Raw genomic sequence first — 18,472 nt, 5'->3', positions numbered from 1 at the left:
TTGGTTGCACCATAATGAGTTGTTATATAGGTGTTTAAGAAAGCACTAAAGCACTTCCCTACAGTGTTATTCATAGGTCAGTGATTGCTAATGGGATACAGATTCAGACCCTCCCTCCAGGTCAACAGTACACAGCTGTCTCAGGTAGGTAGTGATTATGTGCCATTAAAGTTGATTCTTGTTCACTGTTCTGTCAAAAACAAGATTTTTGTGTTCAATCCATTTCTTATTGGGCAGGTGTTACAAGCAAATTGGCATTAATTGGCAACATTGTTGGTGGCCTCAGCAGAAAAGTGAAGGTATAAAATGATCGAGAGCATAAAAACTGCGATTACAGAGATGATCTCAATTTTAGTGCTTTGGAGGAATGGTGTGAAGAGTTTTCAAGGTCAGCAGCAGTAGCAGCTGTTTAGTGGGGAAATGCCTTGAAGGTCAGCCAGTTCACTACACTGGGTCCGAACAAAGAGCCATCCAGCCAAAAAGCTTGCTCCCAGCAGATGACCTCAAGAGAGTGCAAGAGAAGGGGAAATATGTGCAGTTATTTCCAGGGAATATTTCCTGCACCTCCAGTGACTTCTGACATAGGTGCTTCCTGAACCAGTTTGTTATATAGACTAACACATTTGTTCTTTGCTTTTATCATTCAGTCTTTTACTTTTAATCAATACCCTTGCTTCTTATGTGCAAATGGCAAGTCAACCACGGTTTCTTGACCCCTTTCTCTGTGATTTGTTTTTTAACATACCTCAGTCATACAATTCCCTCAGCAATTTCTTTTCCAGACCAATGAATATTTGTTAACCCAACTGTTCAGAAACACTTGTGTCCAATATCTAAATTTCAAGATCCAAATTTTGAGTGATAATCACTTGTTCATATCCCATTACATTATGGAGAAAGTGAATATTGTCTTTCTTCATGTGCTATACATTTATTTGCTATTTTTTTAGCAGTTCTTTTATCTCACATTCAGTATAATGAACTTCTTCTGCAGCTCTTTCTCTTGTTTGTTTTTTGTTTTGTTTTGTTTTTTCTCCATTGTTCGTTACTACTTTTTATTCATAGGAAAGTTGGTCACTTTGGTGTTCACTATCTTGTCCAAATCATTAGTCAATATTCTGAACAACCTTTGTAACTGTGAGAGTCCACTGACAGTACCCCTCTGCTGTGTTTTCCTTACTACAGTTTAGATAATTATTATTTTGATGATTTCATCCTATTTCACAGCAAATTCATTAAGACCCTTTTGTGGGGAATGAATTGTTTTTTGAAACCCAAGTATGCCTTAGCAATTGCTTCTCTCCTATTAACTAACACTTTTGGACAACTCTAAAAAGCACATCCTCTGTAGCAAAAATTGTACTTGGACTTGCTTCCTTCTCAGTTTCTTATTTTTATCCGTGTGTTTTGAAGAGGATACATCAAGGAATCTCTGTATTTTTCAAATATCAAATCTTTGAGATGATCTGGGGAAGACCCATTTGCTGTAGCAGTTTTAACAGTTTAGCATCTTGACATGAATATTTCTATGCTGCAGTTAATAGATTTTTGACCAAGTAATGTTGGCCATTTCCCCCCCCTTCAATTCATTAAACTAACGAATAGCTGTGCTGTATATTTTCTAAAATTCTTTTATTTAGATTGAGGTACTTTTTTCTTTACACTGATACACTACTGAAGCATTTGATTGAAGTGTAAGAGGCTCAAATTACAAACATTAAACTGCCTATGTGACCTGCTCGTTCTTTTCTTTTTCTGCTAAATGCTCTTAAATTACCTAGAATATTGCAGAATATATATCAGGTTGTTCAATAACCTGATAAAAGAAGTGCAACTACTAGTTCAAAAGAAAAATATAGATTTTTATGTTTAGATTGTCTAGATGTTTTCTGTGTCTTGAGAGTTTAGAAGGTGAGAACAATAGCTGTTGCAGAAATTTTTATATTCCTTTCATTTTTCATTTTTTGGGTAGAAATTCAGTGATCATAATCAAGTATTTATATCTGACTGCAATAAGCTTCTTCTGTTTTATTCCTAGACACTTTGGTTTCCAGACAGAAAATGTTAATTATATTAATCCTTTTCAACTTCAGATTGAATGGGCTTCTGTCTATTATTTTAGTTTGTGCAGCATTATGTGTCACATTCTTCACCATTATACTAATAAATTTTTCCTAGATTTTAAAGACACCTTAGCATTTTTTGTCTAATTTTAGGTTAATTAGTTAATTAGAAAAAATTAGTCTGTGGACTTGATTATGAAATACTCATATTCCAAAAACACAAGGAGATCTCAGTCAAATAAAAACTGTATGGTTTTAGGGATAGATCTAAATTAAATTCCTGTACCCAAAAAGATGCTGTCTAAAACATTCCTTATTGTTACCAACTCCAGCAATTGCATTACAGATTTTTCTTTCACTAGGAGATTGTACTTCAGTCATTAAATCTCAGTCATCCCATCAGAATGTGAAACTCATCCTATCAGAATGTGAAATTCACATTTTGATTTATTTAAAGAAGTAAATAGAAAGATCAGCCCTTGTTGACTGACAGGAGGAGCTTTAGGGAGAAAAAATAATCCTAAATCCTTATGAGCAAGAAAAAGGAATAGAAAATTCCCAGAATGCTTTTTATTTTGAGTAAGTTTTACAGCTTTGGAACACCTGGGCAGAACAGAACTGCATTTGGGTCACTTTTGATTTTGTTGCTTTCATAAATACTACTCAGTGCTTATTTACAGCTCATATAAAAATAACTAACTTTCAACTCTGTTTTCTACTGGAAAGTTCCCCATGCAGTGAGGGATAAAAACTTTTGGCTCAGAAACAGCACAAATGCCTAACTTTGATCTAAATATGTATGTCTGTGAATCTTTCTCAGCCACCTTTATGTAAATTTTACTGCTATCTTTATAAAAGAGTGCAATGCTCAACTCTTGCCCTTCTAGTAAAAGCATTTGAAGAAAGATTTCAAAGATAAAATTTCAAAAGTCATCCATCTATAGTATGATAACACAGGAATCAGAAATTTAAAACTACTGTTAAATGATATAATAGCTAAAACTCACTATGCAGAAATAAATTTTCTAGTGTAGTATTTAATTTGGATATTATTTCTGTTCTTTTGTCTAACAATGGAAGAATGCAGAAGAGTTGTACAGAACAAATTAATTTAAACTAAAGATGTTTATTATGTTGCATTTTAAAAAAACCCATGGCATTTATGACTGAAAACTTTATAATATCAGTTATTAATATTGATATTAATATTATTAATAATTATTAATAATTAATAATTAATTTCTATTATTTTATTAATAATATTAATAATTTTAATATTAAAAAATTTAGATATGCTTAATGTTAAAGATTGTTGCATCAAGAGCAAAATTTCAAGATGAGTATCATATGGGTTTTCATTTCTCTATCCTATCCTGAGTTTCTTGAATACTTTTATTGTGATGATTATCACTTCTGAGACAAACAGAGCCAGAGATGCATATTCATGGGTTTTTCACTATAATGTCTTATAAGCTCTCCTACTGTTTCTCATTTATTCTGCACAGGCTCCATCATCACCTTCTTCACCCATAGCTAATGAACCAAAATACGAGAAGCGCTGGCTGGACACGCTGTCAGTCCCTCTGCTGATGGCTCGGATCTCGAGGTACAAAACCGGAACAGATAAATTAAGGTTTGTAACCCGAAAGGGGAGGCACTGGGTTGGTTAGCTGTACATACTGTTTGGCTGTGGATTGCTGGCTTTATAAGAATTGAGTGGAGATATTGCATTCTTCTTATTAAAACTGTGCAGTTCATTTTTTCCTGAGATTAATAGTATGCATAGTGATTACCAAAGATAAGGTAAAGCTCCTACAAATATGTTTCTATAATCTGTTGTATCTTGAGAATCCAGTTAGCACCAGCAGCTAGTACAAAGGTTAATCCTGGTGTTATGTGAATTAATTTTGAAGCCACTACATTTCCTTCTGTATCACTGATAGGATAATTCTAGATTCCCCAATACTAATATTGTCAATTAAATTTCCTTTTTCGTTATCAATGATAACACAGTGTATAATCATCATGCCTGTGCTATCATGCCATATGGATATACTTTTATCACTGTCATATAGAAGCTCCAATTGACAAGATTTTGACAAAGTACATAGTACAAAATATTGTATTTTTGATCATAGATTTTTTTTTTTTTTTTAATCTCAAGTCACAACTAAGGATTCATAAAGTAACTGTGAGAGAGGATGTCGGAGGCTATTTTACTGGGCTTCAGAAAATATGAAAGCAAAAGGGAAGTTTAATAAAGCTTCCATAAATAATACTCTTGAGAAAGTTTAACACATTGCAGCATACATAGGCTTTTTCTGTAAACCATTCTGTGATACCACTGCCCCAAATCACCAGTAGCTGTAGGCCAAGCAGTCCACAGTTGTCCATATGTATCAAAACAGGAGTTCATTCACTGTCATTATTTTCCATGGTCTTTATGAATTGCCCTATATTTATTTGCCTTTAATATATATAAAATGTAATATTTGGAATCTCTATTGAAGAATCAACCTACAGGTCACCTGGCATGAGGAGGTACCAGAAGTTAATGTGCATACCTTTCTTGATATGCCAGATTTTTACCTATTTCCTAAAAATTACCTGAAAAGCATTATTTTTTAGGTCAGCTATGCTGCTCTAACTTACAGCAGTTCATCTTCTAAGGCAGTTGGCAGCTCCTCTCCCAGACTTTGTGTTAAAGCATCACAAGTGAATAATAACAAATTGTCCAGAAAAGTTTTAGCTTCTTCCATAGACTTTGTCTGAACTCTTAATTCTCCTTTACTTAGTGTCTCATCACTTTCTCCATCACTTTCTTCCTCCCTACTTCAACTGACAAGTTCATGCTTTCCAGCCTTGTCCAGTATATCACAGACTCCAAACATTCAAGGCTTAGACATTCGGTGAAATAGGTGAACAAATATCAGTGTTCACATTTAGGCATCAACTTATCATCAGAGTTCTAGAATCTAAAGGATAAATAGAAGAGGACAGAACATTTAAACCTCTGACTTCAGTTATCATCCTGATAGTTTGAAGCACTTTCACTCCTGTGCTGTGTACTTTACACATTAGATGGAGAAATCCCAAGAGATTCCAGTTCCCAAAAGAGTAGCATGTCCATTTTGAAAATTCTTCAAAGTAAAACGCCTTCAGATATTGTACTGAGTCTGGCTAAGATGGAGATTATCTTCTTTATTGTAGTCCAAATGGTGCTGTGCTTTGGTTTGTTATTAAAGCAATATTAATACCACCCTAGTATTTTGGTTGTTGCTGAACAGGGCTTACACACCATCAAGGCTTTCTCTTGGTCTGCTCCTACACAGTAAATAGGCCCAGGGGAAGCAAAAAGTTGAGAGGAGGTGCAAGCAGGACCAGTGACCCAAACAGACCGAAGGGATATTTCATGCTGTGTAACATCTTTGCTCAGCAATAAAAACCGAGCAGAGAGGGTTTGGGAAGAGTGAGTCATCTGTCTCTGACAGGCCATCATTCTTCTTGTGAGAGATAGTGAGTGTTTGCCTTTGCTTCACTTGTTTTGTAGTAATTTAGTTAGTTGGGTTTTTTTCCCTCTTCCATTTGCTTAAACTACCTTTATTTCAGTTCATGAGGGTTTTTTGTCTTCTCTCTGCTGTGCCTCTGGGCTGGAGGAGTGAATGGCAGTGTGGATGCTTGGGTGCTGGTCCAAGATCAACCTACAGATATATATTTCTTGTAAGATTTGAGGAACTTCATGTTTTCAGTTTTACTCTTGGAGAGACATATTCTCTTGTGATGTATCTCACTCCCATATATATTTAGAATATATTCCACTCCTTAATTTCTAGTGGGTGTTTAATTATTGTTGCATACATTCTGAGGAAAGATGAAATAATTTCGTAAAGCTGACTGCCATGCCACAATGCTTTACTTCCAAAGGAAGTGCTCCTTGCTTGTTTTGGGGAACCAACAAAAACAGTTATATGAGCATTAAAGGGATACTGCCTTAAGGTTAATTGTAGATGAGGCATTTCCCATATTCTTACTTAAGGTCTTTTTTTTTGCCTGAGGGACAGCTCTTACCATATACTGTGAAATGCATGTGTGTATTTTTAATATTATCCAACTTGCATCATCTTTTTGCATTTCCCCATGTTCATATATGCACACTGTCCAACATTTGTTTTCCGTAATTGTTCTGTAATAATAATGTAATAAAATGTCTGCTTTGATTAAATAAAACCTCTGACCAGCCTAGATACAAATCCCACTTTCAACCATATGTACACATCTCTGCTCCCTTTTACACTGCAACCAGCTACTGGAATGAACCCACATTCATTCCCCTGACAGGATCACAGATCCTTCTGACCAATTTCCTATTTTTACCATACCCTGAATATTTACTTGGAGTGTATTTGCATACATAGGTTGACAGGATGCCTGTTTTTCCTGTACTGCATGAGTCCATGAGTGTATCAGACTTGTAACTTTTTTTCTCCTGCACGTTCTTTTTCATAACTGTGCTTTGTTGCAATACTTCATTATATTTTATCCACTAAGTTACTTCAGTTGGTTTTGCAAAGATGTTCTGGCATCAGAACAGCCAGATTAATTTTTAAGTCAGTTGTTGAAATATTGGAACTATCATCTATAGTGTCACATACACAGCTGTGTGCCTTTCCCTCAGCTAGATGGGGTGAATTAAAGGGATTTTTCCCCCTACTTCCTACCTGAATTAAATTCAGAGAGGTCTATACAATTATTTCTATCAAAAAGTACCAAGAGTCCATTGGCTTTTGACATAACTTTTTTAACTATTCAAAACATTATGGCTTTTGAAAGGTTATTAAAGACTGACCATTTACTCACAAGAAATGCACACTCTGCTTTTTTCAATCCTTCATTTCCCTGACATAAAAATATTATTTTCACCTCTGGAATTCTTGCAGTGCGCCATGGCAGATCTTACCATACTTTTTTTAGGATACTCTGATTTTTAAAAATATATTGTATAAAAGTATTGTTTAGCTTATGTATAGTAACTTGCTGTTCTGATAAACAGTGGTAAACAGTTTATCAGATGTAAAAATCTGCCAGTGTGGATAATTCCTCTGACCTCATTCACTTTACTTCTCCCTGGTATTCAAGATTGTTTCACATGTTCAGCATTCTTTTTCTGGTGCTGTAAGTAGCATTCATATAATCTTGTCTCATAAGGTTGGAAAGAGTCCAATACTTTACTTTACTAAAGGTCTGTTGTTGCCTTTATTTAAAAAAAATACAAAATAGGTCATGTCAGCATTTTGCTCAAAAATTATTTTTTTAATTAGAAATACCTTACATAGATAGAGTTTTCTGTTATACTATAGTATACTTTTAGAGTGCCTTAGATCAAATTTTGCCTAATCTAATCAGATTAGGCCATATTATTTCCTTTGTGGTTAAACTGTGCAATTTAAATTCTTTTGTACCGAGCTGAGTTTTCTGGTAGATTTGCCAAAAAACGGCATATTTCCAGTATACTCTTGTGTCATGAGATGGCCAAGATCACATGAATCTGTTTGATTCTTATTCATTGTTCATGAGACAAAGGAATTACCTTTGGCTTTTCACGTAACTTTTTATTGTATTTTTCAGAGGAAGTCTTTAGACTGTGACTTAATGACACAATAATATTTTTTCATGTATTTTAACCTCTATTAACACCATATGTTAATTTATAACACCATTTATTGGCATAAACAAGAGAGAATGGGATAGATATCTTCTTTCTATATAACGGAATGGCTGAAAATACTGCACACTGGACATGTGAAATGTGTTTATCAATACCACAAAACAAAAGACATTCCCTCAATATTTTAAAGGAAAGATAAGAAGCATAGTAGGTGTCATTCCTATTCTCAATGGAAGATTAAGCATTGTATTAACTACTGAAATCACTTTGAATTATTGTATTTCACATTGTTTATAGGATTGGAGTCTATCTGAATATATTTATATATGCAGCACGCTAATTAATCTTTTTGATTGCTTAGCAATTCAATAACTTTTTAATTCAATTTCCTGTTATATAGCTCTACTCTTTCTATTATTCTAGAACTTCTCACCAAATCTTTAATGCAATTTTTCCCTGTAAGAAGGAAGGTAATATAAATGTACTAAGAATGCTATTGCTGTGAATACTCTTAATTGCTAGTTGGCAACAAAAATATTTTTTGACTGTTGAGGATTGAATTGGTGAATAAATGTGATGTAAGTTTAACAGAGAAATAATATCATTATTTTTCTCACCTGAAGGAATTTGTGGTTAATATTATAGTTTGGGGTGGGCTTTTTTTTTAAAGAGAAAAGTAAAGATGGGGAGTCTTTTAGAAGTTGGAGAACATAGTTCATGCTCCCTAGTCTTTCATTTCTGTTATGGAATTGTTATTTGGGATAATGCAAACAACTATTTTTAGTCTTTACGGCTGATACTGGTAGTAATGTATAATAATTTTTTTTACAGTGTATTGACTGGAGCTTTGAGTAAATGTACAATAGCTATAACATCTTGAACACTATGAGTTTAGACACTGAAGAAAAAATGCTTATTTAGAATATAGAAGACTGAAATAGTGAGTCAAATGAAAGTAATTCAGGCCCAGTAGCTATGAGCCCATGTACCTATGATGCCAATTACAAAATAACAGGATTAGATTTGGGTCTTATCTTCTATTTCTTGGTACTCTGACCATTGTAGTTACTCCAAAGTATTGTGGGGTTTTTTTAATGCCTTCACTGGTTTCTTAACAGATTCTTTCTGAAGAATGGTATTTTCCTTTTGTCATGTCAGTAAGTTAACAAAATGCATTAGTTAGATAAATAAATTCATAACTAAGAAATTTAATAAGTCATTTTGAAAAACATCTAGGAATTAAGCACAATCTCACTGAGTTAAAAAACCTGAATGAGCTTTCTCACAGGTTTCTGACACTTAAGTTAAAAAATATCTATAGAAGCATAAATGCCTGTGCTACTTCAGTTATCCTTTTTGGTTTCTGTAAGTGTAACAAATATAAAAGTTACTATACTTGAAGCAAAATTCTCCCAAAAACCACAAACATGAATGCAATCCAATCCAAGTTTATGTTTAATTCTTTGATATCTTCTGAGCTATGTAGTTTCTGTTAATGGTCCAGTTATATGTGCACATTTAAAAATTTTGTAAGGTATGAGGTTCTGTGACATTTACAATACAAAATCCTATTAGTTCTAACATGACATTTTATCAACATTAAGTAATTCAGATCTAACCATAGTCTTTAAAACTTCAGTTTAAGTAAACATTCTAGCAGGAAGGACATGTAGAACTATAAAAAGCCACAAGAAAATGTTGTAAGAAAAGCAATAAAAACTAACTCAAACATCAAAAAATCATATAAACAGGAGAGAATACTTATTCAGGATGTGGTAAGATGCAAAGCTGATCAAATCTGTCTGTCTGTATCAGCATGGTAGTAAAGATAAAAGAGATGCTGTCAAAACTACATCTATATTTTTGTAGAAATATCTATATAATAAAATACCTGTATAATTCTAAGAGGGATCGATACTAAAAAAATATAAAAACATGCTTTGCTGGAATTCCTAGCCTCCAGTAAAGTAAAAATTCAGCTTTTTCCATTTCAGATGGCACTGAAAATACTTTTTATCTTAGAAAAGTCTTTGGATTTAATACCTCTATAGTAGTAAATTGTTTCCATGGAAAATTTTCCTTACTAATATTAATTAATAGTATTTGTTTAAAGGTGTAAAATTCAAGAAAACCTAAAGTCTACCAATGCTCATCTGTTATTCTGACTGCCATACTCACAAAGATAGTGTTTATTTTATTACAAGAGAATTTATTACCTGGAATGCAGATCTAGTCATCATTTCACCCTGAAAGTGAGCTAGAAAGATACTGACTATAGAAAATGGTGCCTCATGCTCCTTAGCAGAAATGCTTGAAGGAAGCAAAGTTACAGATAGGGAGACAAATGTCAAAGTAAGAAATGTTATTGCAGTGCAATACAAATTTCAAATATTTAGGAAATGCAAATATTAATTTCTTGTTCTAGTTGCAGTAGTCAGTAGCATAACTGCAGTAATAGATGTAGCAATTTCCTCTGTCTATGTTTTAAAATGATCTTAGGACCTCAGGAAAAAAAAATCCAAAGCAACAGTGAAAATAAAAACCCTACATCAACTTTATAGCATCTTGAAACATTTCAAATTTACTATTTGGTATTAAATGGAAAGCTCATCCTTGACAGCTAACAGGAATAGGGGGCTTTGTCGTCTCTCTTTTTGTTCCTTTCTCTGTTTTGAGGAAATAGCAGAGGGAAATGCATGTCATTTAAGCCTGTAGGATTTACTTTCTCATGAATTCCAGTGCCATCTTGGTGTTTGCTTTGATTGTTTTGCTTAAAACAAAAGCCTCAGGATTTATTTTGCTAAGCTTTTGTTTTTAGTTTGGATATAATTTTTAACTTGTAGCCTTCTGTGCACTATGCTTTTCAGAACACAATGTGGTAGATGGAACAGCATCTATATATTATGGGACCTTCAAAGAGAAACTTTGTAACTGAAAGTAAGAAATAATCACAGTAAAGTTGATTAAGATTCAGGACAAAAACACTGTGTTACTACCACAGACTTCATGACTGGCATATGTAAACTTAGAAAAGCACTGGCAGTTTTTATCTTATGTCATTTACACTGAACTGCTTTCTGGTAAAAGCACCTTCCTGCCAATTCAGCACAGTGGGAACAGCAGCACCCCAAAGGTCTCAGTCTGTGTGCCAGATAATGTGAGCACCACTGGCACATCAGAAGCCTCGAACCAGCCTGAAAAAGGAAAAGATGTCCAGGTGCCAGATTGCTGGAGCAATGGAACAAGCTCTGCAGGAAGGGTTTGAGGATCCTGGCAGACTCCCCACTAGGCAGGAGTCAGCTGAGCACAGGTTCAGTGATGATGTCCCATATGTGATAGCATTTACAGTCAGCAAGTGAAGGGAAATGGTTCCTCCCATCTATTCTCATCTACTTGCATTCCTGAGGCCACACTTGAGACAGCTGCCTCAGTGTCCAGTTTTGGTCTTCCTGTGGAAAAGATTTGTATTGTAAGAAAGTTAGTGAGGAGGCTGGACTACAGGACTTGCAGGACCCCTCACACACTATTTGATTCTGTGCAAATATCCTGTTAGTGAAGTGTTAGATCTCTAAATTAATACTGCGTATCATTAACTGTCTGTAATTGATAACCATATTTTAAAAAGATAAAGAACAACAAGAATTTTAGTGTAATCCACTCTATCACAAGCACCATGTTTCAAATGCTAAAATATTTGATAATTTTTATAGTAAAAGTTGTTTTGTAAATTTTGATTGCCTGTTTTGGTTGCATCAATTGCTAACCAAAGAGCTCCCTTCTGTTCTTTCATCAGCCACTTTTGTAGCTTGGTTCCAGTGCAATAAAGCATCCAGGTCTTTGTGTGTCTGCTGGAGCTGAGTTAGTATCTAGACACCCTGTGGTTCCATGGCTCTCTTAAATGCTCTGGACAGTCCCCTTGCTGTGTAAGGACCCTAGCATCTTACCTTTGATACTTGAATGGGATATCTAAGCTGGGCATTGTGAATGGCTTTTCAGAGCATTAAATTAAGTCTGTTTCCAGGCTCCAATGTGTATAATTGCATAAGGACTGACAGATTCTCAGTGGGATGTTGAAGAGATAACACCATAAGTAATTTCATAATTCTGTTGTGATCTTTGTGAGAACATTAGGCAAAAAGAACAATATGCTTGGAAGGTGATTATTTTACTCAGTTTACTTGAAGACAGTAAAAAGATTTTTAAAATTCTTTTTTTCTGTGTGAAGAACTGAAGAGATTACTGAAATGAAAGTGACACAGGATTGTGCCTTTGCCATTAAGTTTTAGTAGTTACCGGATTATTCAATCAACAGGAAAATGGGCAATTGGCTGATACATATCTAAGTCTTCAGGCCAAGCATGTTAATTTCTGCAAACAGCAGATATAATGCTTTACAACTCTCTTAAAAGGAAAGAATCTCATATATATCTATTCAGATACTTTTTTAAATGTATTTTGTGTATTATGGGTAGTTTATATAACCATTTTGCCAAGTATATAGAGTTCAGTATTCATGTTCACCATCAAACTCCCAACAAATTACAAAGGTTAGGTTAATAAATTTTTTGGTAAACCAGGAATGAGTAACTGCCCATTAACCTCTATATGTCTTTTGAATCTTGGCATGAATCATAAATTAAGCAGTAGAGGATTTCACCTTCAATCAGACAACCCCAGGAAGACTCAGGAACTTCATAGAGCACTATTCTGATTCAGTAGTTAGCTTTCTTCTAGGCTGGTATCAGAAAAGAAGCAATATAGCATATAAGTATAAATATCTATTTTACAAATGTAGACAGTAGTGGCTATACTCTCCATATTATACATAAAACAAACATATGCAGATTCATTGAGACAATTATAATTGTCTTTCACAATAGTATATAACTAAAATCTAATTCTCCTGGCAATCATAGGCATTTAAATAATCTGGTTATCTTTCTGAAGTTTACTTACTGCAACTATTGTGTGATACTTTTTTAAAATTTAGACCAGTGTACTTAATGAGCTTTTGTTGTTCCTGTTGGAAAATCTTAAGAGTCAAAAAAGTATATCCCACCAGCATTCAGATGCAGAGGATTTCAGAGGTACATACAAAGTGCCTAACTTACTGCAGATAGTAAAGAAAGGAAAACATTGGCATTTGAAGAATAAAGTTGCTATAAACATAAAAGTTGCATTAAAAGTTAATAAAATGCAATTGCACATTAGCCTGTGCCAGTGCTGTTTTCAGAAGACTATTAAAGGAAAAATTTTGAAGAAACTTCTAAGAATGTTTTTCAAATTCCTATGACGAAAAATTGCTTGAAGTAAGCATTTCTTTGAATGTTACATAGAAAATTTAGGAATTCAAGAAATGAAAGTTAGGAAAGACAGTGCTTTGAATCTTTGTACATTCCTAGTAAATGAAGCCAAAATGCAATAAATAAAATTGGCATTTTGGTTTAAAAAAAACAATGTTTTCTTTTTTTTTCAAAAAGACCCAATTCGTATTTCCTGAATGCATTACCTTAATTTTACTAATTATAAACATCATATGTATACCAGGGGAAATAAATTATCATCAGCACATGTATATATTGGTACAGAGACAGTACTTATTGTATCTCTTGCTCTTGGTACTGCCCCAATATACATGGTTTTATTGCCTTTCTATTGATTGGTAAATTAAACACTCAAAAACTTGTCAAAAGGCATAAAAACACTTGAACACTGGTAAATATTGGGCAGTTTCAGAAAACTGACATATCTTCCTTTACGGATATATTTCTTCTTACTGCAGATCTAATGCATTTGAAGTGCTGGCACTCGATGGAGTTAGTACTGGGATACTTCAGTTTTATACAGCCCAGGAGAGTGCTGACTGGCTGAGAGCAATGTCAACTAACATCAGTGATTTGACACTTCAAAATGTATGTTACTTTCTGCATATTTTCTTGTTTATGCTACTGTAAAATTATTTCTCGATTTCAAAGGGTGAAAAACAATTCACCTTTAAGTAAAATATATAAAATGCTTATGTATGGGGAGGAAAAGGAGAAAGGGAAAAGCAGGGAGAGGTTACCTGATCAAAAGTATCAAGACATTTTCAAGGCTTGCAGTGTTAGCATAGAACAGAAATCAGCAGAAAATCAGACTACATTTATAATTTTAAAGATTTTTGGGGCAAAATATTTATCCATACTGGTCATTTTACAGAGCTTTAGATGTGACAAAATATTTCATATTTACATTTTTGTAATTGATCTGTGCTTGAAATTAGCATTTTTTGATTTTAAAACAAGCATGTGAAAATTCTGCATCTAGTGAAGTATGATTTACTGAGGCTTACTGAAGATAGTAATTTTACATCTCTAAATTGTCTAAGAGTTGATTTATTTAAGGTCACATTATTCCATCTAATTTCCTTGAAGTATAAAGTTGCTTATGCTATTTTAAGTTGCTTCTGTAAATTAATAAGTAATTATTGCCTTTGCAAACAGAAGTATTAACTAATCCCCAGAAAATTACTATTTGGACAGCACATTTATTATTCCAACAAAGAGCAGCTAAAAGTGTTGATAATTATGGAATTAACCATAAAGTTAAATAGGAAACTCAATAATGTACAACTTTGTAAATATGTTTGTCTTTAAGAAATTCTAAAATTCCGTGATGAAAATGCAATATCACAGCTGTCCCTGAAAGAGTTGCCTACACAAATTTTAATCATTTTTTTTCCTCTACATGTGTAGAATCTATAACTTCTTTCTTAAATTATGATATAGTAGCCTGAATTTTATTTTTGCTTTGCACCCTAAACAAACTGTTGCTTAGGTCTACAGATTATATTAAGTAGAATTTGTATTAAATTTCAACATAAATCTCTAAGTCTGTTGGTTAAAACAGACTTAAAATATAATTTGTTTTCCTAGTCTTCAAAAGCTACATGAATCACATTTGATCATAATAGTTTATTTAATACATTAATTCTTTTAAAATATTCAATTGCTTAAGCAATCTCTTTGCCAAAATCAGACATTTTTACTTATGAAATATTCTTTTGAAATACTATTTAGTGACTCATATACTATACAGGATTATAAATCACAGGAATAATAATATATTATTCTTTGATAATTCTAAGAAAGTGTAAGGTAATATTTCTTGAGTAATTCAAATTCATAGTGAAATAAGCCTTTTTTTTTTTTTCCTTTCTAGAGAAATTCACTGAATAACAGCCTCTCCAATGATAAAATTGAATAAGAATAAAAATAAATGCAGGCAGCTTTTGTCAGTCACAGGATGCTAGTCTGTTTTTTTCAAAGAACTATGTGCAGTAACTATATATCCTGACACATTATTTTCACTATGACCTGTCAACAGCAATATTTTATTATAAACTCAGTACTTTTATACTTTTTATAGTCTATCCCACTATCTACTAATAGTGAATTCTGTCAACAAAGTAGTCCATCTGGTGTTCATATAACTGGTTGTTCCCAGGAAGAAACAACAGTCATGATGAATACAATATTTACTATTATTTATGTTTTTCTTCCACACATTTTTGTATTTTGTTTTGCTGGTTTCATAATTTTAGCAACTTTTCTCACACCTTAGTCATTCTTAAACTTATTTGTGCTTATTTGTGTTACTCTTATGTGCATTTTTTGTCCTAAATATTTACATGACATTTTGGATAATTTCTTTTAGAATTTTAGTTCTTAAAGAGCTCCCAATAGAGATTAATTGTTTTTGTACAGGGCATCCAATCTTTCCTGCATCACTTTTCCTAATATAATTCATTTTTTTTGTTTTACCCTAATGCAGTCATGTTCAGCAGCTCTTTGTCAGGTCTCCTGCTGATGCCAGGAGACAGTCCTAGTATAGGTAGTGCAAAAATAGCTCTGCCACAATGTGACACTTCTGCTAATGTCAGACTACTCTTTTGAAGTACTGAAACATCTAACTTCTATACAAGAGCAAGCTCTCTGGGGATCAAATGTATAGGAGGAGTCATCTTTCAACAGTGGAGATGTGAGAAGTTGTTACTGCATAGGAGTGCTGCCCCTGCACATCAGCATATTTGGAGAGTGTTACTTGGGAGATGAAACATAATGACTCTGGTACCAGCCTGGGCTTAGTTCTTAAGTGAGAGGAGCACAGGGAATGCTGCAATATGCACAAACATGTAAGGGTGTCTTTTCAGCCATCACTGCTGATACATGCTTTGTATGCTTAGCTCAGAAAGTCTCCTAGTTACAGTAAGCTTTACAAGCAAGATTCATTTAGTTTTATTTCTGAGGACTCTTGACCCAAATTATTCATCTCTCTGTTCATATTCTGTTTTTCACATACTTTTCTACCAGCATGAATCTACCCTATCATCTTCCTTTGTGATTGAATCCTCATTTTCAATGTTCTCAAAGATTTTACATTTATCTTTGATGGAAAAAAATACAGGTGAATCAGCACCTCGATTGTTTTCTTCATACACCTCTCTTCTTGCAGAAGGAGGTGCAGTTGAACAAACTGAGGGAATAGGGATAACAGAAACTGGCATTGAATCTTCCATGATACAGCAAGAAGCATAAAAAATGAATTAATCTGCATGTGCTTCTCTGTTCCTGTTCTTAATTTCTTCAGGTGAAGGGTTCTTTGTAGGCTGAAGTGACAATGGCTGTGATTTTTTAGGACAAAGGTCTTTGGGATAATTGATATTTCATTCTCTGTTTTTCACCATTTGGATTGACAGCTATTAGACATATGCAGGTTTTCTCACGGATCTTAATTATTTTCTTTGAAATACATCACTGAATATAACTTTAGTCATAATCAGTAGAAGAACCTAAAGATAATACTGTCAGTTCATTTACAATATAGAGATTTGCTTCTTATATTTAAAACCTTCTCAAGATTTTGTGGTTTTTCCCAGTGTACTCTAATGGTGTTATTTAAAAAAAAAAATTAATAAATAAATGAGTAAGTCATAAACAGGTCAGAGAACAAGGTATGATGCTCTTGTTCCACTTTAAGTGTTATTTATAATGTTTATAAATCATTCCAGCAGTTTCATTGAAGAATGGTAGAAACTTAAAATTTTGTATTAAAGTAAGGTTATTAATTCAGATCAAGTTTATGCCCATGACATCTTTTTTAATTGTATATGTCATAGTTGTAAACCTTCTATTTTATTTCTTCATGTAAGCATGTATCTGGGTGATATTCTGTATTACAGTTGTGTGAAATTTCTGTTGTAATAGGGAGAGACTTATGAGCTTTAAACATACATTAAAAAAAAAATAAAAGAAAGAAGATTGAGAAGGTCTTGCTTTCTTTACACAGCAGAATGTGGGGTACATGTAGATGAAAACAAAATCCTTCTGTGTAGGAAGCCATGTACAAATTCGACTGTCTCAATGATTATACAAACTGTTCTATTCCCAGGTTGAGAATGCATATTTCTTCACTGCTGCTTTTTGTTGTTTTAAATGCAAAATTTCCAGTTGAAAGCACCACAGTTCAAACTGTAGAGGTTCTAAAGGGAAGTCAATAAGGATAGGACCCACATGCCCCAAACTTAGCCAAGCAGTAAACAGTCACATAGGATGCCAATACAGCTAGGGAAAAAAATAGATGCCTGTCAAGATCCTTCACTCTCACTGTTTTCTTGAAAGAGAATAAAGGTATGCTATATGTGAGATAAATCCCAGCCTGGGAGGTATTTAGATTTAGATAAATGGTTCTGAATCATTTCAGTTCCTGCCCCATATATATCCATGAACAGAGTATAGGAATTACAATTTGCTTAACAGTTCCTTTTCCAAGTTGCCTGCAGTCTTTGCAGACCCAGGGTTTTTTTTTTAGTTCTCCTGCTGTCTCCAGCTCACATTTCTATACTGCAGTGCTGAGAGCTCATGCTCTCAGCAAGGTAAATGTATCCCATTTGTATTCCTGTCTGTCTGCACCAGCTGTGGAGACTTGTGAAGGGCACATGTGGTGTTTGTACTTCTCAGCCCCGTGACACTGGTTTGCAAAATGATATAGAAGCAGATCTTTTCCTCTCCCCACAGCTACACTGGGGCTGCAGCCATCCTGCTTTGAATAGGGAATGAGTTGTCTGTGCAGTGAACAGATGCAGAGTCCAAAGCATTCTTCCCTATTATCCTTACCAATGGGAATCTGAGCAGATTATGAGGATGCTCTTCACAATATTCTATCCACTTAGTGCAGAAAACCTGCATTGCCAGTCTGACACTTTTTTCCAGGCACATCTGAACCCATTTACTTGCACTGGTTTGTGCTATACTATTGCTATAGTAATAATCATAATATTGAGTATGATTTTGGACACTTGAAAGGAAATTACATTTTCTGTGTGTATCACATGGCTTTTGTATAGTTACTTTGTGTATGTATTTTTGTCTGAGAGACTTGTCCTCTGGCAAGGGTCTCAAAGATGTCCATACAGAAAAGACTTCTGTTGCCATCCTACCCCTCCACATTGCCTTTGTCCTAAGGTCATTTTGTTTTTGATCAGAGATATTTCACCCTATGGAGAACAATGACTTGTTATTGTCATCTGTTCGGTGCAAGTGTATGTGTGTGCATAAATCCTGACACATCCTGAGGCCTGTGTCATTACCATAACACAAAGTCTGTTGGCCCATACAGCTGTACTGGGTTTGGCTGGGATGGGGATAGCTTTCTTCTTAGCAGCAGATGCTGTGTTTTGTATTTGTGGCTAGAAAAGCATTAATAA

General features: G+C 34.1%; 1 protein-coding gene across 1 annotated transcript in view; it reads left to right on the top strand.

Moving 5' to 3' along the window:
- The window catches only part of SNTG2 (syntrophin gamma 2), a 108,548-nt gene that overhangs the window by 48,490 nt on the left and 41,586 nt on the right, over positions 1 to 18,472 (top strand). Inside the window, exons 8-9 of the mRNA XM_079297577.1 lie at positions 3,569 to 3,696; positions 13,511 to 13,640. Of these exons, the coding sequence (XP_079153703.1) occupies positions 3,569 to 3,696; positions 13,511 to 13,640 (258 nt within the window). The remainder of the gene's footprint in view (positions 1 to 3,568; positions 3,697 to 13,510; positions 13,641 to 18,472) is intronic.

Source organism: Erithacus rubecula (genome assembly GCF_903797595.1).
Source record: "Erithacus rubecula genome assembly, chromosome: 2".
Classification (NCBI taxonomy): Eukaryota; Metazoa; Chordata; class Aves; order Passeriformes; family Muscicapidae; genus Erithacus; species Erithacus rubecula.
This window is presented reverse-complemented; position numbering and strand designations above follow the sequence as displayed.